This window comes from Pteropus medius, unplaced genomic scaffold (assembly GCF_902729225.1).
Source record: "Pteropus medius unplaced genomic scaffold, Ma_sr-lr_union100, whole genome shotgun sequence".
NCBI classification, from domain to species: domain Eukaryota; kingdom Metazoa; phylum Chordata; class Mammalia; order Chiroptera; family Pteropodidae; genus Pteropus; species Pteropus medius.
In genome coordinates this window covers 51,068,684-51,090,127 of record NW_024349800.1, presented here as the reverse complement: position 1 = coordinate 51,090,127, position 21,444 = coordinate 51,068,684, and the positions used below count along the sequence as shown (strand labels likewise).

Below are 21,444 nucleotides of genomic sequence, written 5' to 3'. Positions count from 1 at the left end.
TGAGTTTCTCTCACAGAAGCCCAGTCGTAGGGTGCTCTGCCGAGGAGTTTGTGGGAGCGAGGAAAGGCTGAGAGGGGCGGGAGCTCTTTCATTTGCCTGTTCGGAGCTCCCAGCTCCCGCTCGCCGCTAATCCCAGAGCTTATGCGATTCTTCCCACATTTCAGGTGATAGAGACCAGGAAGAAAGAGGCTCCATACATGCTCCCTGAAGACGTGTTCGTGGAGAGGCCCAGGTGAGGAGCGTACCTGGGACATGGTCCAGGGTACCCAAGGCAGCTGATTAAGAAGGTGGGAGGTCTGAGTCTGGAGGCTTAGGCTTCCAAGAGCTCTAGGACTGAAAGTGGACCCTGCCTGTGGCCCAGAAGTTCTGGGTCAAGTTCGATCCCATCGCATGACCGAAATCCATGCCTTGAACCATCTCAGCGTATTGTGCTGTAGAGTGTGAGATGCCACCTCTGGGAGCTTCAGCTCGAGCCCTGAAATGCATCCAGCAGGAGTGAGTCGTTCCTGACAAGAGACTGCCATCATCCAAGTGACATTCTCAGGCTGTAGTCTGTGGGCCAGTATAACCTCAGCATCAGAAGGACTCAGGGAAAAGATATTCTGTAAAAACAAAATGTTCAGCCAGAGGGGATGGTTTTGTAAATAAATGGCCCATCCACATAGCAGATAACTAGTAGCCTATCTGCAGTGGTTTGGAAGAATAGTTAATGTGAAATATCCAGTACATACTATGTGTATAAAATATGTCACAGAACAGGAATGGGAGATGTTTATGTGTGTGCGTAAATGTATGTGACTGAAAGATTCTGCACGCAATGTAAATGTGATAATCCCTGGAAAGAGGGACTGTGGGTGATTATTTTTCCTTTGGCTTCTCTGTCATTTCGTGTAATGAACATTACTTTTATAGTAAGGAAAGTCGTTAGGAAATCATCCTGGTTACCCACAGTTCTCCCTTGCCTCTTTCCTCCTCTGTCTTCCAGGCTGTCTCAGAATCTTGACGGAGTGGTGGTTGAGTTCCTCTTCCGCCAGAGCAAGATCAGTGAGGTCCTGGGGGGCAGTGGCTACAATTCAGACCGGCTAGGCCTGCCCTACATCCCTCAGCTGACAGGTACGAGCTCTACTCAAGGATTTCCAAGTCTGCCTCTGGCTTTTCTTGGCCAGGTAAGGGCCCGAGTGTAAGGGACTTCGGTTGCCTTCCGTGGATTTTCACACAAGAGCTGAAAGACACAGTGGAAATCCACGATGAGATCCTGTGGCCTTCCCCGCCTCGCTCCTCCGTGCAGCGTCCCTGGGAATGACTGGCCCGTGAGATCGCCTGGGTGGGAGGGGCCCCATTGTGCCAGACAGAATCAGAATCAGAGACCCAGTTCTCTGTGATTTACTTCCTGAAAAATCTTAGACAAATCTCTTGGCATCTCTGAGTCTCAGTTTCCTTTACTGTAAAATAGGGATATTGATAGTACCTGCCTTAGAGGGTTGATGGGAGAGGTGCATTAAATAATGAAGGCAAATGCACATAGTAAATGCTACACAAATGACAGCCATTAGTTGCTGTGAGCAGATGACATTTACACGAGTTGAGATAGGCTTTCTGGTCATGAGCAGCTTCTTTGCTCTCATCAGTGATTTCAAAATCTTAGCCCTAAAGAGAAGAAGGCACGACCCTAAGGTGGGCAGAGAAGGCCCGCAGCCTTCCGTCAACTCCAGCTGTAGCCTCCGTGTGCACTGAGCCCTCAGAAGATTGTGGACCAGGCAAAGGCACAGAGCCCGGGAGATGGAACTGGGGGTATGATCCTGGCTCTCGCTCCCAGGGCCGGGAACCCTAGCTTCTGGCTTCTTCCCCAGATGAGGATCGTTTATCCAAGAGGAAGAGCATCGGAGAAACCATCTCCCTGCAGGTGGAGGTGGAATCCAGGAACAGCCCTGAGAAGGAGGAGGTGAGTGTCCTAGTGAAGCCCAGTGTCCCCAAGGGAGGGGACCTGCTCCTGCCTCCTGTGCGGTCAGACACTGCATGCTCCAGGCCCCCCTAACTGCACATCTGCTTTAAGGATGCATGGAAAGTAAATTTCTCAAGGAAGTCCTGTTTTCTCACTGACTCTCTTCATATATATCATAGACAATTCCATCTGGAAAAATTACTTGTATCCATCCTCCGCCCACCCGCACCCAGCCACACACACACACTCCCCCTGAGGATGTCATAAAAATTACTCTTGAAAGACTTGTCCTTTCCCACTCAGGATGGAGGCAGACAGGCTCCATGTTGGACATTGGAAGACCTAATGGGAGAGATGAGAGTGAGAACAGCTTCCATGGTGTTTCATCCAGAAATACCAATAAAGATGCTTTTTTAAAAGAGAAAGCTGCAGCTCAAAGATCGATCCCTCTCTCTTCAATTGAGGGCTGCAAATATCTAATTTCTGTTCAAATTAACATACGATATCTCCCCTGCCATTATTTCTCCTACCTCAGAAAATAAAGCAGATGTACCCACGAGTAAGGGAGAATAAGGAAGCATAGTGGAAATACCAAATTTACTGCGTCAAATGAGAAAGAAATGGGGGGAGGGGCGGGGAGGAGAGCGAAGGAGTCCTCGGGGACCTGAAGCCACCAGATGCAGTGCCCTTATTTGTAGTGATGTCTGCTAGTATGGAATCCCACATCTGAATCAGCCTTCCTCTCCACCTCTGCTCCCGCGAATCACCTGTTCTTCCATGCCCAGCTCGCGTTCCATCCTCCATAAACCTCTCTCTACCTTCCCTTGCCCAGTGTCCAGCCTTTTCTTCGTCGCCACCACACGGTTCCCTAGCACCTCGCATGCGGATATCTGATGTCGGTCGGTGCTGACAGCGGATGGGTAGATGGAGGGATGTACAGAGGGTGACTCCTCAGAGTGAATGATAGCTCAGCACAACTCTCTCTTGCCTATAATTCCTCTGCTAACACGTTTTGCCGTTCCCACTGAGTGATAGCCAAGAGTCCTGCACAAAGTCAGTGCTCTCTTAATATTTGTTGAATGACTTTATCTCATAGCCTACGTCTCTGCCCTTTCCTACTCAAACAAGCGTTTACTGAATGCCAAACAAATCAAACAGTGTACAGCTCAATGGATTTTTACAAAAAGAATGTACCCGTGCAGTCACACCCAGATCAGGGAATAGAACAGTGTCATTGCCCAAGAGCCCCGCCTCTGCACCCCCTCCCCAGAGGAGCCACTAGTCTGACGGTGTCACATCTTGAACTCTTTATCAATGAAGTTATTTACTCCTGTGTCTGTTTCTTTCAATTAACATTCATTTAAGTGATAGAATATGTGTAAATCGTGGGTCTTGCCTCAAGGAGCTCGTAGTCTAGTGAGGATTCTTGGAATTTAGTCCAAACTCCTTCACTATTTTCAGCATCTGAGGTAAAGCCACACATCTATGGAGCACTCTTCTATTATTATTATTATTATTATTTTCCACCTCCTTTTATAGGCTCTGCAGATCCTAAGATCTCTGGAAATCATAAGACTGAGCTCCTATGACCCAGGTCCTTGGACCAACCTCAGCATTTCTTACCTTTATTTAATACTCAAATCACCTTGGTGGATAATTGAACATCATAAGTTTTCAAAAATGTTATTCAGTTCTTGAAATCTGCATTTGAAATTATATTTCCCAACTGCCTCCTCTTACTTCCAATATTTTAGGTTCGCTGAAGATTTTTTTGAATGACACAGTGTTTTCCTCCCACCTGGCTTAGTGGGACGAAGTGGGGAGGGAGGGGACAGTGAGTTCTTTTAGGGGAGACTCTAATGAGGAATCAGCCTCCCCACCTCCATCTCACCACCCTCGGGGACCCCGGTGAGAAGGTGGGTATCCCGAGGGAGTTTCTGCCCGTCAGGACATTCTTCTAAAAAAGGGGCTGCCACCTCCCTTCTGTCCCCTCCCCTACTTAACCTTTCTGAACGCTTCTGTCCCCTCTCCCTCAGCGAGTGCCGGCTGAGGAGATCACCTATGAGACGCTAAAGAAGGCCATAGGTGAGTGGAAAGCAAGCGACTCCGATGGAGGGGAGGGCGGAGCTGGGTCCTGGGAGGCCAGCAGGTATGTGCAGTGCCACCTGCTGCCCTCCAGAGGGTGATTTGGCACAGATGTGAGGGCAGAGGCTGGTGGCTTCCTCTAAACCCATCACAACTACGAAGCTACAATTGAAAGTCCCGCTGTCCTGGTGGGGATTATTAAATGTAGTCCACTGAGAGTTGCAGCCAATCAGGTATAAAGCAATTTTGTATAACTATTTTGACTATTTTGGGGTAGAATGTGATACAAAAGAACAAATTGACCAATAAAAGATATTAAGAATAAATCATATTTTTATTTAATAATGACAGTAGATTTTAAATGCAGTATTACTTCTTCTGTCTGAATTATTGGGCAATGAAATATTTTGAATAAGAGAATTTTTCTCATAACCAGTGATGAAGTATGCCATCAAATGCCAAACCTTTTTTATTTTTGTTGTCATTGGTGGTACTCTTTCTGAATGTACATACTTTCTGCCTTCCTAAACAGAGTATGGTGGACATATTCGAGACCCCCCTTTTTTTGCCAACTTATTTTGGATACCAAGAAGAATATGTAGAAGTCTTAAACTAAATGACCTCAGACTGCCCTGCCATAAGGATTCTGCATTGGTTTTTGTGGTCCTATCTGGATTTTCCACTGTCGATGTCCCTTTTTAAATTACCCCCAGAGCACTTCTTGTTCCAAGAACTTCTGACCAAGAGGCCCAGTGGCAATGTAGCTCCTTGCAGCTTCAAAAGCCCAGCTTAAGGGTCCACTTAACCATTTCCCAATCCCTTACATAAGAAAGGGAGCTGGGTCCTCAGGCAACATGGGGACAAGGTCTAGCCCTCCGGGGGCCAAGCGGTGGCATCACACCCTCCATGCCACCGCACCCTGCTCATCAGCAGAGGGAGAGCCCGGGCCGCAGCCCCAGACAGAGCTCCCTAGCGGGGGCTGCCCAACTCTCCACATCAGCGGGGCGGGACCTACGGGCTGACCGGGCTTTCTGTGCTGCAGTGGACAGCGTGGCAGTCGAGGAGCAGGAGCGTGAGCGGCGGCGGCAGGTAGTGGAGAAGTTCCAGAAGGCTCCCTTTGAGGAGATCGCAGCGCACTGTGGGGCCCGGGTAAGTGAGGCATGGCAGGGGTGAGTCCTCGGGGATTAAACAGGCCCTGGATCTGGGTCCAGGGCAGGACTGAGTCTCTAGGAGATTGCGACACTTTTGTCACCCAGAAATTAGGGTTTAGGTGCCAACAATGCCAGGGCACCACATTGTTTCCCCGTGAACCAAAAGCCTTGGCTTTTAGCCACATGCTCCTCCAGATCTCACAACTTTCATATAAGAAAGAATCCTGATCTCAGGAGCTCCTGTGTCAAACAGACAGATCATAATAATTATAATCATAATAGCAAGTACATAAATGGCTCTGTGGACCAGAGCACCTTACATTTTTAGTGAGTTTTATTCTTATGACAACTCCGTGAGGTTGACACCATTATGATCATCACATTACGCAGTGATGGAGGAGGCAAAGGAAAGAGGGCCCATGTTTAACAGAACCCGCTTCCGGGCAGGCAGAATCGAACAGCCAGCCTTGGAAGACAGATTTAAAAGAGAGGACACCACACAGGTAGAAAGAAGGATTCATGCCAATACTTAAGGGAAGAGCACAAACATTGCTTGAAACTGATTTGATATACCAGGATTCATTAGTCACGGTGTTCATTTTAGTAACGATGAAATATAATTGCAAGCTCCAAAATGTATAAATAATTCATATTTTTTTGTAATTTTTCCTGTTATATTATATATAATATATACATTATATATATAAAGTGTAAGTATAATTTAGATGGGGGGCTATAATATACTAACCTCTCGTTGCATCTCAGGAGGTAGATACTGCTCATTTTGTGAGCTCAGAGTGGAGGCCCAGTTACTAAGCACATGCACAACTCATGCCGTGCACATGGACTCAGTTGGAACCAGAGGGACCAGAGCAAGCATCTTTTCTAAGCCACCCATTTTGCATAGCTGCTTCTTGGGTGTTAAGGAAGGAGCTGGAACCAGCTGTGAGCCTCCCGACTCCGTGCCCAGCAGGCTCTAGTGCCCCACTTAGAGGCGCTAAGGGCCCTTCAAGAACTGCCCGCTGAAGTCCTCCTGGTGTTCCTAGCCTCTGTGCTGTCCCCAGAAGGCCTTCGCCGGGCGGTTCTGCCTGACTTGAACCCACGTCCAGGTTCCACAGACAAGTGCTGAAAACCAGCTCCCACCGTTCCCTTCCTGAGTCTGCACTGCCCCACCCCCAGGGAGCGCTCCGGACAGGGTCTCGTGGCAGCTGGCAGAGGTGCAGGGGGCCCCAGCTCACTCTCTCCCTCTGTTCATGTCTAGGCATCACTGCTGCAGAGCAAACTCAATCAGATCTTTGAAATCACCATTCGGTAAGTGGCAGCCCTGGCCGGGGGACCCCCACCCGTGTGGCCCAGCGTTGGGCCCTCTCCTCCCAAGTATTCTCGTCATGCCTGCCTCAGTCCTGGCACCCTTCAGCCTGTCTCCAGGGCTGGAGTCAGCCACCAGCTCTCCCCAGAAAGGGAAATCGAGCTAGAGAGGGAAAGAGACAGCTCAGCAAACCCTGGAAAAGAGCAAGGAGTTCTGGTGCCCCAGGCTGAGACTTTACGGTCTAAAGCAACAATGTCACTGTAGAGCCTGCCACAAAGCTGTAGATTCTAGAACAACTTGAAACCTGGAGAACCGTGGAGTGACAAAGGCTCTGGTCCCCTGTTCAAAGAGAAACACAAATCGGTTGCTCTATTTGGCTGCGTGGGGTGGGACCCCGGAATCTCCTGCTCACCCCCTTCTCCTCCATGTGTTCCTGCCCCAGGCCCCCGCCAAGCCCATCAGGAACCATCACCGCAGCCTACGGCCAGCCTCAGAACCACTCCATCCCCGTCTACGAGATGAAGTTTCCGGATCTGTGCGTATACTGAATTCCAAGAGATGGAGCTCCTTGGAGGGGTGGGGTCTGAGGGAGGGGCTCACCCTCGCCCCCACCCCTATTACGTGGAAATCTAACTGGGATCTCAGAAAAGGTCACGTGGATGGCAGCACCTCCCCAGCTAAGCAAGGTGGAGCCTCGGGCCCTCCCACTTCCCTTTTGTCTTCCCTGAGGGGATCAAGCACCTGCTCTTCTGGGACCAATAAGCCTCTCACCTGCATCCTTTGTCTCCTCCTTTGTGTCAGCCAGGGGCCAAGAATCACAGGGGAGGTGGGGGACCAGAGAAAGACTGAGGTTCTGAGAAGCTCCTGCTTGGTGTAACAAGTGAAAAGCTTCCATGGGGGTGGGTCTGGGGGAACACTGCTGTTCCCCCAGGAGGGAACTAGATGGAGACACAGTTGGTCAAAGGAAGCATAGACTGCAATCGGGAGGAAGCGGTGGCTGCAGGAGCCGGGCGATGGGGCAGCTGCTCTCCAGAGCATCCCCTCCCTCTGGTCCGGAGGCCTGCAAGTGTCCAGTGTCTCTTCCACAATCCTGCTCACCCTGCCAACTGTCTCTCTGTGGTTCTTTCTATTAATTAATCTTGAGCCCTTGTAACAGGAGGTGGGGTAGAGACACCACGGAGCGGGGGGCAGCGAAGGATGAAGTGAAGGGCAGGCAGCTGCTGGTGGAGGCGCTGGCTCTCCCCAGGCTGGGCCTGCCTCCTGTAGAGGAGCAGTAGGCAGAAGTGGGCAAGTCTACGTCCCTCTGTAGCATCTTCTCTCCTCCTTTGTTCAGAGGGAGCTTCTCGGCCCACCCATGGCTCTCTCACTTCTGGATGTTTCTCTGAATTGAGCTCTTTCTCTTTGATGCCTTTCTTCCTGGGGATCCCAGCATGTTTTGACAGCCTCTGGGTTGAGAGAGGGCAGAACGAGATAATCTGGTTCTAGATGACCCAAAAGGAGGCCTGCCCATGTCACCTCCTCTGAAAGAGGCTCCTGGACTGGCCGGGCTGGGTTGGTCAGGTGAGGAGATGGGGAGTGATGAAAGGGGGGCAGGGCATAGCACTTTGGGACTCAAGGATGTTAGAAGTCAACCTTCTGGGTGTTTTGTTTGAGGAAAGAAAGACCCAGACCCTGATATTGGAATGATTTCTTCACGATTTGGACAAAGTCTGGACATCAGTGCCAAGTTACAAAGCTTGAGGCCTGGACAGAGTGACGGAGACCCCTTGGGGTTCTGCATTTTCCCTGAGTCTGTGTGCAAAAGCGGATCCAGGAGGCCCTTTTCTGCGTGCTTCGTTCCCCTTTCTCATCCCCCTCCAGGGGACTTTTTGCCTCCAGAGCTGCCTCTGACAGAGCCTTTCCTGGGTCTCCTCCTGTGACAGCACCTATGGCCCCAAATTGTTCTTTTCTTCTCTTCCAGTGAAACTTCTCATAACTTTACTGAGCTGATTTAGCTCACAGCAAGGTATGAATGGCCAAATGATTCTTACCTGGAGAATTTGTTTTTTAAAAGGAGGGAGAGTGAGTAGATTTCTTGACCCAAAGAAATCCCTTTTAGGGTACGATTTTAGGCAGTGTGGGGTGAGGTGAGAAGCAAGCTGTTTCTGCTAAGGGGATGGCAGGCTTTTCGGGACACCGTTGGGTCACACCCCTGCATGACCCTGCACAGATGCACAGTGATTGTTAGGACAGATAGGTGCATTTTCCCAAACCGAGAGAACTTTAACATATGCATTTCCCATCACATGTGCAGTGGCGTCTTGGGTAGGAAGCCGTCTGACCCTTGTTCCTGTAGTTTCCCTGCTTGGTCGCTGCCCACAGCTTCTGGGTGGCCTGCGTGATTAGGGCCAGGGGTCCAGCTTCTGCTTCCCCTGCAACTTTTGGCTAATGCTCAACCTAACTTTACAAGCATGAACTGGGATCTCTCCTTACTTTAATATCTCTTTATTAAGAAACCAAGATTCAAATAATCTGAAACAAACTTGAAGGCAAATAACCTCCAGGAGAAATTTTACAGGAAATCTAAATCTTGAGCCACAAACATGTCTTTCCTTGGTATCTTCCCATCTGTATCCCCTGCTCGGCTTTAATGAGAAACCCTGTTTCTTTCTTGCTCCTACTTGACTTTAGGGTCCACCCCCGTGGCTACTGCACCCTGAGCACTGCCCTTGGAGCCCTGGTTCCGGGACGTGGGAGTCATGGTCCTGGAGCCTCTTTCTAAAGCCAGCACTAGAACCAGAGACCTGCAAGTCCACTCAGTTGTCTCTCCCTCAGCCCCACCTTGGGAACAGTGATAAAAGGGTGCAGGATCCTCATGGTTCCTACATTCAGCTGCTCTTCCCTTTGTATCTTTCCAAAGCAGCTTTTTCTTTACATCACAGCTCCATTGCAAAGATGAGTTTCTTTTGGAGAATTTTTTTTTGACTGCCCTCTTCTCAGTTTCAGTTTAAACTTAGTAGAATGTTAGGTTGCCTGCTAACAGGAGATAGAACTTGGATTCTGGCCAAATATGCCTCAGAATCAGAAAGTTTAAGGTGAGTGTTAACTCAGACAATTCAATGATAGATTAAGCAGTCTCCACCCCCCACCACAAGCCCGGTGAAGAGAAGCAAAGCAGAGTTTGGTGGGTGCCCATGTCCGTGGCCTGGCATCATCGTGCTTCCTGCCTTCCAACCCCCATAGCACCTGACAGCACTGTGTTTTGTGACGGAGCCTTTTTTCTATCCTTCTCGGTTATGATTTTGAGCTAACAAGCTCATGCAGACCATCTGCTCCCCAAAGCCACTGAGGACTCTCTCGCTTCATGGGCAAGGGGTAGGGTTGGTTAGCACTCTGCTGACAGAACTTAAAGGCATGAATATATTTGAGATTTGGGAGTTCTGTTTATTTGGATGAGTCGTGTCAGTGTATAAGAAGGTCAGCGAGAAGCACCGTGATCCTGGAGGTTCCTATTTTCCCTGCAATGGGGTCCCCAGTGCCCTGTGCCTGTTTCCATTTTCCTCTCTCTGAAAAGCAGACATAAGTGGTTTCTTGACTCCTAGACACCTCCTTACCAGAGAAAGAACCCAATCAGGGTAGAAAAAGAACTAGAAAAGTCCTTAGATACTCTCCTTTGTCCAGTCCTCCACTTCACACAGAAGCAGAAAGGGATGAGCCGTGAAAAGGTGGGCCTGTGACTGACTGAAGTGCTTGAGGAAACACGAGGGTCACGTAGGCACCGCCCTTCGCCCTGAATGTTCTGGGTCGAAGAGGACATGTTCCAACTGGCTTAAGAATTAGAACAGACTTGGGGTACCTTTGAATTGCTCAAAGTCCAAATCTCTGGGATTCTCTGGGGTCCCCTGGGTCACGACACTTTCCAGTTGCTATTTCATTGTCCCCAGGCTTTCTGACTTGGGTACAGAGAGTGTCGTTGAGAAGTGAGGCTATTTCTCTTAATTCTTCTTCATGACCTTAAAATGGCAGTTGGCCAGGTGGGGGCCTGCGGGAAGGACTGGACCTGAGCCGTTAGGCTGAGTGTTAAGGGTGAAGGTAGACAAGGAGGTCAGCTCCTCTGGGCAGGCCGCACTCACTTCCCGTGACCCTTAGACCCTGACAGACAGTCGTGCTGAAACAAGGATTCCTGACGTCTGGAGAGACAGTTTAGGGCACTGTCTTGCGTCTTCATCCCATTAACCCTAGAAATCTTCTGGTTAAAGTGACTCCTTATCCCAAATCTGGCCAGCTGAGGAAGTGGGGAGAAGACACAGGGGCTGGGGCTGGGGCTGGGGCTCTGTGACCAGCTGGGATCAGAAGGCAGTTTGCTGTGCTCTCTTTTAGCATCAGCCAGGTTGACCAGGATTTTCTCCTTCAGGGGACCTTGGGGCCCCCATCGTCTTCCCCTCTTGAGCTCTGCCTCCATGACTGTTGATTCTGGCCTGTGGAGTGCAGAACTATAAATCCACAAATGCTGCAGCCCATACATGATAATGTCCGTGTCCATTTAGACCTTCGCAACCTGGCTGAGAGTATGTGTGCCCGTGCGCGTGCATGTGTGTGTAATGTAGCTCGTACTTGACAATATCTGTATATAATAGCTGATGTATTCATACGGGAGTGCAGAATCAGTGCCTGTGGCAGTTTTCCGTATTTTAAATTCATTGAATCAGATTAGTTTTAAGGAAGGGGAAGGGGGGTGTTGCGTAGGAGGAAGGACTCTTAGCAAGATCATTCTTTAGGACTATTAGTCGTGATTTCCCAATGAGCCTTTATGATGCCCTTTTCAAATAAATGTTAATGTTGTCACCAGATGGTTGTCTATTTGATTTCTTTAAAGTAAATGGTTTTCTTGAGATACAAACAGATCTGAAAATATCAACATCCACCCCCACCTGCCATTACTTCACTTGCCTCAAAAGGAAGGGGGATAGGGAAAAGGATGCTATTGAGATGCAAACACGAGGCCCAGGATTCCCAGTGTGGGGGCATCCTCGATGGGAAGGCCTGGGTCATTTCTTCATTATAGTGACTAGAACCTAGCCCCATTTCATATAACTCATATTGGGAGACTTTATCTTAGGAATCTGGGTTACTGATTCCCCTTACATCAGAACTTCCCAGGGTGCGTTCCAGTTTTCTTTCAGTATGAACTCTTAGAGCATCAAAATATGGAGATATATGTGTAAGTACCATACACAGATGTTTCCCAGCCAGCTTTGATCTATACTGCCCAACTGGTATATCTGATGCAGTTGACATGTATGTGTGCATCTCTGTATATAAGTGTTTGTAGGTCTCGTGAATTGAAAACGTGTGTGGCTGCAAACCTGTGGTCCCAGCCTTGTGAAAACATCATGAAGACATATAAAAGAAACCCGGCCCCTAGCCTCCGCGCTTGTGGAGCTTAGGGTTTCAATGAGAGGAGAACATAAAACATACAAGCAGCAAGGAAGTTGCCATCTAAAAAAAAAGAAAAAGGAAAAAAACGTTGCCATCTGAGTCAGACTGCATGCCCTCCATGGCAGAGGGGCTGACTGCAGAAACACTGAAAATGAGCAGACATGGCTGGAAAGAATCACAGCTTTCCTCATGGAAATGGATTTGATCCTGGGCTCATGTTAAAAAAGGGTAACATTCAAAATGGCGGGGGAATGTTGGGGGAGTTCCAGGCAGAGGGTGAAGGAGGGTGGGAGGAGAAGAGTGAGAAGCTCAGTAGGTAGGAACATGGGAGATGCGGTTTGGTAAGGAAAGTGAACTCATTCACGAGGGCCCTGCACACCATGCTCTGTAGTTAGGAATTGTTAGAAAACTGGATGGGGGCGACTTTTTAGGCTCCTGAGCCAAGGAATATGGGGAAAGCAAAATTTTGTATACATTACTATGATGATTTGTATCTGATGGGTTGGAGAGAAGAACGGCTGGAGATAGGAGACCAGTTGGTTAGGAAGACCTTAGGTTAGCGGAGGCCTGTGCAGAGGGCACTGAGAATGAAGAGAAGAGCTGGGGCTGGGCAGCATGGGGTGGAGAGAGTGCAGACATAGCTGGAGGAAAAGATAGAGACCTCAAGGCTTGAGTTTGCAGGATTAGAAGAAAAGAATCTGTATGTATTGTGTTGTATGCATACAGATGTGTCTCCATGGATGTGTGTCTATGTGGGTGAGACCATGTGTTTGAGAATGTATCCGGGAATGCAAATTTGAACTGATACCAACTCTTGGCTCTCACACTTAGCTTCTCGGTGATAAAAAGATGATCACATTCAGTTTTTCATTAATCCACACAATAACCCTCACACCAGGAAGGGAGGAGAAGATGACCACATCTTAGAGAAGTTCAGAGACTTGCCTAAGGTCACATGCATAGCTAGATCCAGGGGGACATTACCACAGCTATGCAGCTTATGGCCCAGAGAGGCCTTCCAGTTGTGGTTGGGCTTCATCAGGGTCAGGCTGGCTCTTGGGGTTGGACAGAGCCAGTCACTCTCGTAGGAATCCTGCCTTTTGATGTACCTTCCAGCCGAGCAGTCTTTTCCTAGCCAACGGAGGGTGGGAAATGTAGCCATCCTGAGCCATCACCTAAACGATGTGGCCCCTTAAAGACCCATTTATTGAGGGGGTAGGGAGATACATCTCTTTCCCAGTCCCACTCCATCCTATGAAATACACTGCCACTTGATTACATGGAAACCAGTATGTCTCTCCTCCACTATATGCTGCTTTTTATTTGATGGATATGTATTTTTAGTTTATTCACCCATTCGACATTCAAAGTCAGAGGCAGACGTGAAACTTGAAAGGTTTTATTTCCTAACTACAGACAGAACTTTAACCGACTGAACATCCGCTGCTCCCACCGCCTGAGCGAGCAGCACACCCAGGCTGGGAGGTGGCAGGTAGGCAGGCAAGGAGAGGGAGCTTTAGGGTCGACTTCCGGGGAGGGAAGCCCCTTGCCCCTTGGTGCCCTCACTGGCCCTTCTTGTGGGCGTTCTTGATGATGGCGTTTTTGAACAGCGTCACCAGAGGCGTCTGGCTCTTCTCGGAGGTCATGAAGCCGCCGTAGCGCTTGTCCTTGGGCGGGCTGCCCCAGCGGAAGTGCTCCATCCTATAGGGCCCCTCGTCCTTCTTCGCCGCCGCCTCGGCCTCGGCCACCAGGCCGTACTCCAGGTCGGCCCGGGCAGCGGCGTCCTCGTCCGGGCCCTCGGGGCTGAGCGCCAGCTCGGGCCGCTCTCCCGCCAGCTCCCTCTTGAACTCGAGGGGGAAGGCCTCGGCCGACTCGTCCGCGGCGCCGTTGGGGTACACCTTCACCGGGCGCCGCTTCTTGCCCACCGGCTTGCCCCAGCGGAAGTGCTCCATGGAGTAGGAGCGCTTGCCCTCGCGGGGGCCCGCCTCGGCGCCGTCGCCGCCATCGCCCGCCGCCGCCTCCTCCGCGCGCTTCTGGCCCGCGCCGCCGCTGCTGCCGTTCCGGCGGCCGAAGCGGTCCCAGCGGAAGTGGCCCATGACGTACTTCCGCGGGTTCTCGGTCAGCAGCTGCTCCTCGCCGTTGCCGGGGAACACGGGCGTCTCGGCCGAGAGGTCGGGCTTGCAGGCCCGGATGCAGGCCTGCGGGAGAGCGGAGCGCTCGAGGGCCGCGCGCGCCCCGCCCCTGCCCCGCCCGCGCCCCGCCCGCGCCCCGCCCCGCGCCGGGGCCCGGCCCTCCGCGTCGTCACCACGTGCGCGCCCGGAACTGGGGCCTGTGCTGCCGAGGACCGCCGCCCACCCCGTGCGCCCCGCCACCGCGGACGCCGGAGACTCATTTTGCGCATCGCCCCTTTTGTCCCCCGTACCCCTTGGTACTTCTGCCCGGTAACTGCAACGAATACCCCATCCTCCTAGTTGATTTTTTTGCCCCACATCTTTTGTAAGCAGAGTCAACATCTTACAGTTGTATGCCTCTATCTAGGAATTAATCAGAGGCAGGTGGATGCTAGTTGTTGACACAATGAGTTTTGAAGAAATAAATATGGTTCAGTTCGAGTCTGGATGGGGCATTGGGCTGAAACTGTGGGGAGACTCTCCCCAGGCAGAAGTAGAAATCTGCCATCTAGGATCTTTGTTTTCAATAATACCTCAACCTTTCCCCAGTGATCTGCAAACCTGCCTCATGCCCTACCCCAGCCCTCTCTCTGTACCATGCCTCAAAACTCTCCCACACCCATCTGGCACTTTCTCTGGCACTTTTCTGCCTTCTAAGCTGATCCGGGGGTGGTTCACTTCCCTGTCACCTTGTTCTTAATGGAGGGAGGGGTAGAAAATCAGAATTATTTCCATTGCCTGGATCACGGAGCCTGTGTCTCTGCTTTCTAACTAGATAACTCAACTGTGGTACACACTTGTTTAGGAAAATGACCTCCAGGCTGCAGCCTTGAGTTTTCAGTTACTCAGGACTGCAAAGGAGGGAACAGAAGGATCTCACCTACTCCAGGGATTTAGAATTATAAGACTGCAGAATACTAACAGGGGGAAATAAAAACTATCTCATACTCCTCTTCCCTGGACACATGAAACGGGAGGTTCAGAGGGGTGAATGGACCTTGGCAAGGTTCCACAGCCCATTGGTAACAGAACTGGGCCCAGAACCCGTGGGTTCTGACCGTGGCCAGTGCTCCCTCCCTGGTGAGCTCTCAGCAAGCGAGGCTGTGCATTGGGCGTCTCCAATCAAGAGCCTCTTGGGTCTCTCTGAACTAGAACCCTCTGAACTTGGGTCTCTCTGAACTAGAACCCTCAGAATTCCCAGGGCTCTTTGCTTAGCTGGCCTTGTAACTGGTCGTAGATAGAGAAGAAAAATGGAATGAAATTGGCAAATGATATGAGGGTATTTTTAAAGGAATAATTTGGGAACTAAAAGATTGAAAATGTAGGTTCCATTGAGAAGCAATTATTGTTATTACTATTATTAGTATTTGTATTATTTTAATGGTACTATCTCTAAATAGCTCAAATGGAATGGGGTCTCCATACCAGAAGACAGGAAGTAAAGATAATCAAGCAGAAATTGTAAACCAGACCTATTTCCCTGAAGGTGCTTCCTTCCCTCCTTGGCCCAATGCTGACTTCACCCTAAGTGTCTGTTCCTACCCTGGGCTGAGGTACCCATATCTCTGGGAATTAAATTCTCCTTTCCCTACGCTTTTCTTTTGCACTGTCCTAGCCCCAGCCGCAGCCCCAGTTCCATCTGATGCCCAAAACAAGATCGTGGCCATGCCCCACGTACCAGCAGGTTACTTTCCGTGGTGAGGTCTTGACACTGGCTGCTCTCCAGGCACCAGCCATGCACCTCCAGGGAGGCCTGAAGCAGCAAAGCCAGCAGCAGGGCCCCCGAGCGGGTGCAGCACGATCTCGGCATCTTCCAGGCAGGCTGAGGCTCTGCAGAGACAAACAAGATTGGTGGGACCCCTGCAAGGAGCAGGACAATGTTGGCCACTCACCAGGAAGGACCGGGAGCCAACATTAACAACGCAATCACTTGTGGAGTGCAAGGCTTTTTGAGGACAGAAGCAGTTCAAGAAGGTCGGTGTGCAGGGTGGTGGTGCGGATTGTGGTAGAGAGAGGGGGAGTAGGATCTGGGCAAAACGTGTGCAATTTCTCCTTTATCTCCTGTTAAAAATCAGACCCCAAAGGAGGTTAGGGCTGGAAGCTATTTTAGGGGTCATTTGGTCCAGCCTCTTATTTGAGAGATGGGGAAACTGAGGTCTAGAAAGAGGCAATAACTCGGGTGTTCACGGCAGAGTAAGGCTAAGTTCTGTTGCCAGCATTGAGCTTTCCTAGTTCACCATATTCATGAAGCTATAGTTCTAACTCTTCAGATCCAAGGAGTAACTTGGGAAAGACAAGGATTCCAAAAGTCCTGCTCAAGACGGTCTTTTCCTCTCTTCCCCCACCAAGATCTTGTCACTCCTCAGAAATTATGGTTCCTATGAATAGTAGATTTGCATAAAGGCAAATAAAACCTCTGGCCAATTTAGCCTAAATCTCAGCCAACCTGATTTGATGTCCTGTACACAAATTACTCAGGTGGTCTCTATTTCCCAGAACCCTGTAATTTTGGAATGCATTAAATGTCAGGCCTCTGTTCTCTGAGGTTATCAGATATAGTCTGGAATAATTGGACTTAAAGATGCTGTAGGTGTAGAAGGGAAGAAGATGGATACACAGAGCAGAAGGGAATGACCTCCCACTGTGAACACCTACCAAAGATACTTTCTTGGAGAAGTCGGAAGTACCTCTGGGCAGATGCTGAGGTCAAGAGTTCAGGATGCAGTAAAGAGGGGAGCACCAATGCTGCCTTTTGCCCCCTGTGCCCAGCTCTTTCCCTAGCCTTCTAGCTCTCATGCTGTCATGGACCCCCTCACCCAGGTCAGCCCCCCGAAGGGACCCCGAGTTCTGTCATCAGCTCACCAGCCACCCACAATTATTTTGGATTTCAGAAGAACTTCTTAACCAGCTGTTAAGAAGAAACCTAATTAGATGAGAAAAGTAATTCACAATAAGGTGAGGATAACTAATTGTTTGTCTCCCCTAATGGACATTTGCATTTTAAAATAAGTTTGCCTAAAAGAAATCTCTCATTTGTGGAGGCATAGGCCAAATCTTTTTTATAGAGACTGCTTTGGAAGTGAAAGTTATCTCTGGCTCTCATTGTCTACCTCAGAGAGTCACTTCCTTCTCTCTGCCCCACCCCCACTCCTTTCCCCAAAACCTCAGCCAGCTCAGGGCTCCCTTCTGAATGGCGGCCAGGCACCGCCTGAGTGTTTTCAGAGCAGCCATTAGGTGGCGGTGGCAGCCAGTGAGCCGGCCCATCAGCATCTCAAGCCGAAGGGGCAACTGAGAGCATTGCTCCAGTTCAAGTATGAAGTCTGAACTTGGGGGACAAGGCAATTTATACGAAAGCTCTGAGACCACGCGACACAATACTGTCAGAAAAATGCCCATATTCACAAGAAAAAGAGGAAAATGGTAGTTATATATCATTGTAGGCAAGTGTCAAATGACATATTAGTAGAGAAAGAAATAAAATCATACAGGTCTGACCAACTCCTCAACTGTATTTCAATTCTCCTCCAAATTGGCCATTCTGGAATGATTTCCATTTTTCTAAAAACCTACCTCATGATTTCAGACCTTCCTGAAAAACCCCAGAGAGCATTTCCTTACCTCCTGTGCCACTGGTCGTGTTGCACACACGGTAACCTTCTCACTCCCCACCCCAGAGCTCCACTCTACTGCCGAAAGGCTAGGTTTCCTGAAAGCAACTTGTTGGGTTTTGTTTTGGGGGTTTTTTCCTTGCGTGTAGTTTCTATTTTTCTACAATGGATAAATATTGCCTTGCGCCACTTTTAAAGAGCAATATAGTAATGGAGAGATGTCAAATATTGTGCATTTTGTGAGTCGAGAGAATGTTATAATCCAATCATTGAAAGCCTTGGAAAAATAAATAGAAATCTGTACTTTGTTAATCTTGACATCTGCTTTATAATAGAACTATACTTGTTAGAACTTCATATGTGTAGATGAATTCTCTGTGAGCTAAACAAAATATCTTGTATGTTACTCTAAAATTGCACTCTGGCCACGCCCTTCGGTAAATACTGGAGGAGCAGAGGTGCTGAGTTTTGTCCTTGCACCGTGATACACATGCATCAAGTCCTAAAACAAAAGTGTCAGAGGATTAAGTCATTAAATAAGCCATAATCTCTCCATATCCTAACAATCGACAAAACAAATGCACACTTTTAGTTTCCTTGGCTCCTTCCAGCCATTCGGTGAGAACCACCACCTCCCCATTTATACACCAAGAATTTGGGGGATCCGAATGCCCTGCAGACTCGTCCTCCTTAACTGGAAACCCTCTTTGCCTGAGCCTCCGTCAGTTCAAACAGCTGTATCCGCCCTGCAACCTAGGGTCTGCGGGATGGAAGGTCCACTCTGCATTGCTTTTGAGGGCACAGACAAGGTGGTTCAGGACCTCGGACAGTTCCTGCTCCAGCCACCTCTTTTAACCCCAACTGGGTCTCATAAAGGAGACCCAAGTCATTATCACAGTGCAGCCACATCGGGTGCGCTGAGGTGGGCAGAAAAATGAGGATTCGGGGATCTGAATCCAAAAAAGTTTAGAATACAAAGAGTTTATAGTGATATTTAGCCTTTTCTCTCCTGCTCCCCTTTCTAATGTTAATTTGAGCTAGAGTATATAGTATCTTTTAAGTGACACCTACCCAGAAAATCGGGAGGAAGAGGAGCCAAAGAACCGAGCTCTCCCGACATCTACCCCAGAAGGCGGTAGGAGTCTCAGGGGTCCTAGCAGCCCCCACTCAAGGGGCGGGGCGGGAAGACGGGCCTCCAGCTCCTGGAAGACACCGCTCAGCGTCGCAGCGGTTCGCCCCGCGTCCGGGGCTGGCCCTCGCGGCTCTGCTGCCAGCGGCTTCCCACGCCGCACTCAGTGAAGAAAGTTTTCAAAGAACTCCGGATCGCGGCGAGCCAAAGTGCCTCAAGTCAGCGATCAGAGCTGGGCCAGAGCACCCCCCATTCCCGGGACAGGGAGTTCCGGGGTGAGGGCGAGGTTCCGCGCCGCTGCGCCCTTACCTGTTTGCGGGGAGGCTGCTCTCCGGGCGACTCCCGCTGAGCCGGAGCGAGGATGCTCGGTGGCCTTTCTCCGTCCTTCACTTTTCCTCCGTTCTTTCTCCTCCTTCCCCGCTGCCTGGTCCCTGTCGCTGTCCTAGGTCCTTATATACCTGCTGGGGCTCGCCTGGGTGGGCGCTGAACGTGAATTCCCGGCAAGACAGCGTAACAAGCAACTCCCCCGTCCGTGGGAAGGGGGGCCATGGAGAGCGGGAGGGGGGGTTCCAGGTAGGGGCTGAGCGCAAGGGCCGATGTGCCCGGAAAGGGGGCTGGGTCTCTGCTCCCGGAGGCTGGAATTAACACCATCCCGCGGAAGGGCGCACCTGGCAGCCGTCAGGAAAGAACTTAATTAAGGACGGTGTTTTGTCTGCAGTTGGGACGAGCAGGCGGCTTAGCACCCTGGTGTGGGGTAGGCCTGGCGCACCCTCTGAGGTCGTTGAGGAGAGGGTGAAATTACTTGTGTGCGTGCATGGGCTGGCACCCGCCTCTTTCACATTTGCAGGTAAATATCACTGCAAAGGGAGGATGTTCATAATACCTCAGATTTCCCCCAACATTTGGAAACTGATATGAAGATGTCACCAAGAATCAGAATCCCTCCGTTCCAGATTGGGAGAAGCCAGGGGCAGAGAAGGTCAGGAGTCATTCACCGAGGCCCAGAACAGGCCACCTTCTTGGGGATGTGAATGTGAGTTGTACTGCCCCCCACCCCACAGGCTCCCAAGGGCCTAGCCCAGGGTAGGCTCCCTCCTGTGCCCCAAACCCTAAGGAGAAGGTGCTGGTAACCTTAGACTATTAATTGGGGCCAGGGTGGGGATGTTTTGTAAAGAGCAGCTAAAATACTTTCCTTGTGGCCACTAAGCCCTCCCCATGGCCATGAGCTGGAAGAGTAGTCTGGGAATTGTCCATCTTCTCCAAGCCTGGCCTTGGAGTTCTGGCTTGGCTCTAGTGCCAGATGTCAGGCCAGAGAGGAAATAATACTCAAACCTGCAGTGGAAGAGACTCTACTTTAACCTGAAGTAAAGAAGCAAAAGCAAGTTGTGAAGAGCTGTGGGAGTGGGAGGGAGTATTGAAAGTAAACTAAACTTCAAATCAAAGTGCTTGTTTACTCTACCAGCTGCAAGAACTTTCTATATTCACAGTCAGACACTCCTATGGACTCCAATGCTTCCTTGAGAATGTATGGTTGGTGACATTGACCTATATTCAGCAATCCTTTCTTTTTGGGCCACAGGAAAGATCAAGCCCCTTAACAGTAAGGAAGGTATTTATTTTATCCCTTAGTCTTCGCCTCTTTCCAGAGTCATCTTCCACCTCTCCATTTGGCATCCTGGTACTTCAACCATCCACAACGTTCCCATCCCCTTGAACACTACTTTCTCAAGCCTCCATCTCTTCGTTCATGTTACTCCTCCAACTAAAACACCTGTCCTCTCTCCAGCCACCAAGGAAAATTGGACTCTTGCATTCATATTTAGCTCATCCATCATCACCTGTTCTCTGAAGCTCTCTTTAGCCACTTGTCCTTACATAAAACATGACTTTCTCTGTTCTCCAGAGAACTCCACTCCCATCTAATCTGTACATGGAGCCTTCATTGCTGGAAAAAATTTCACTCTATCTTCCATCTTCCCTCTTCCACCCACTCCTGCCCCTATCACCACCAGGCTTGTGGGCCTTCTAAGTCACATTGTGATTTTATATTATTTTTCTTTCTATTATTTTTACAACTTCAAGAGGCAGCTGGCAGTAGCAGACAAGTCAGATCAGAATAAGTTCAGATTGACCTGGCTTCTGTCTTCTTTTGTCAGCCGAGTTCTTGATTACATGCAGCAGAACAGAAAGGCCATTGAAACACATTTAGAATCACTGGGCAGGTTGGAGAACCAACCTCCCCAAATGGTCAGAGACAAAAGATGGCCGGAATCATGGCCAAAATCAGGATCCAATAAGAAAGAAAACTAGATCAATACTGGGAACAAGAGAGCATAAGTGGCACTGCCAATGCCATGGGCATTGGACATAGATGTCACTTCTATCCTCAGAATAAAAAGAAGTAGAAGGTTATAGTTCCCACCCCAGCCAATGCCACTAGAAAGCATTGACCACTGCCCTCGTTTCCCTATATCGCTAGGTCCTCTTTGAAACCCTGATTGTCTGAGATGATGATATGATTTCCCCCCTTTATTGATAATGTGGTGAATTACATTGTTGATTTTTAGTGTTACACCTGCCATTTATTTCTGGATTAAGCCCAATTTTGTTATGGTGTGTTATCTTTATATA

General features: G+C 49.6%; 2 protein-coding genes across 4 annotated transcripts in view; one reads left to right on the top strand and one right to left on the bottom strand.

Annotated features, from left to right (window-relative positions):
* Positions 1-11,314, top strand: part of EFR3B (EFR3 homolog B) — a 75,847-nt gene extending 64,533 nt beyond the window's left edge. For all 3 annotated transcript variants that reach the window (XM_039887668.1, XM_039887667.1, XM_039887666.1), the window contains exons 17-23: positions 165-232; positions 986-1,113; positions 1,851-1,942; positions 3,979-4,027; positions 5,070-5,176; positions 6,440-6,489; positions 6,930-11,314. In XM_039887668.1, the coding sequence (XP_039743602.1) occupies positions 165-232; positions 986-1,113; positions 1,851-1,942; positions 3,979-4,027; positions 5,070-5,176; positions 6,440-6,489; positions 6,930-7,035 (600 nt within the window). In that variant the 3' untranslated portion in view covers positions 7,036-11,314. The remainder of the gene's footprint in view (positions 1-164; positions 233-985; positions 1,114-1,850; positions 1,943-3,978; positions 4,028-5,069; positions 5,177-6,439; positions 6,490-6,929) is intronic.
* Positions 11,315-13,288: 1,974 nt separating this feature from the next.
* Positions 13,289-15,886, bottom strand: POMC (proopiomelanocortin). Its single transcript, XM_039886947.1, has 2 exons — positions 15,669-15,886; positions 13,289-14,146 (listed from the first exon to the last, which is right to left on the bottom strand). The coding sequence occupies exons 1-2, from the start codon at positions 15,884-15,886 to the stop codon at positions 13,468-13,470; spliced, it is 897 nt and encodes a 298-aa protein (XP_039742881.1). The 3' UTR covers positions 13,289-13,467.
* Positions 15,887-21,444: the final 5,558 nt, after the last annotated feature.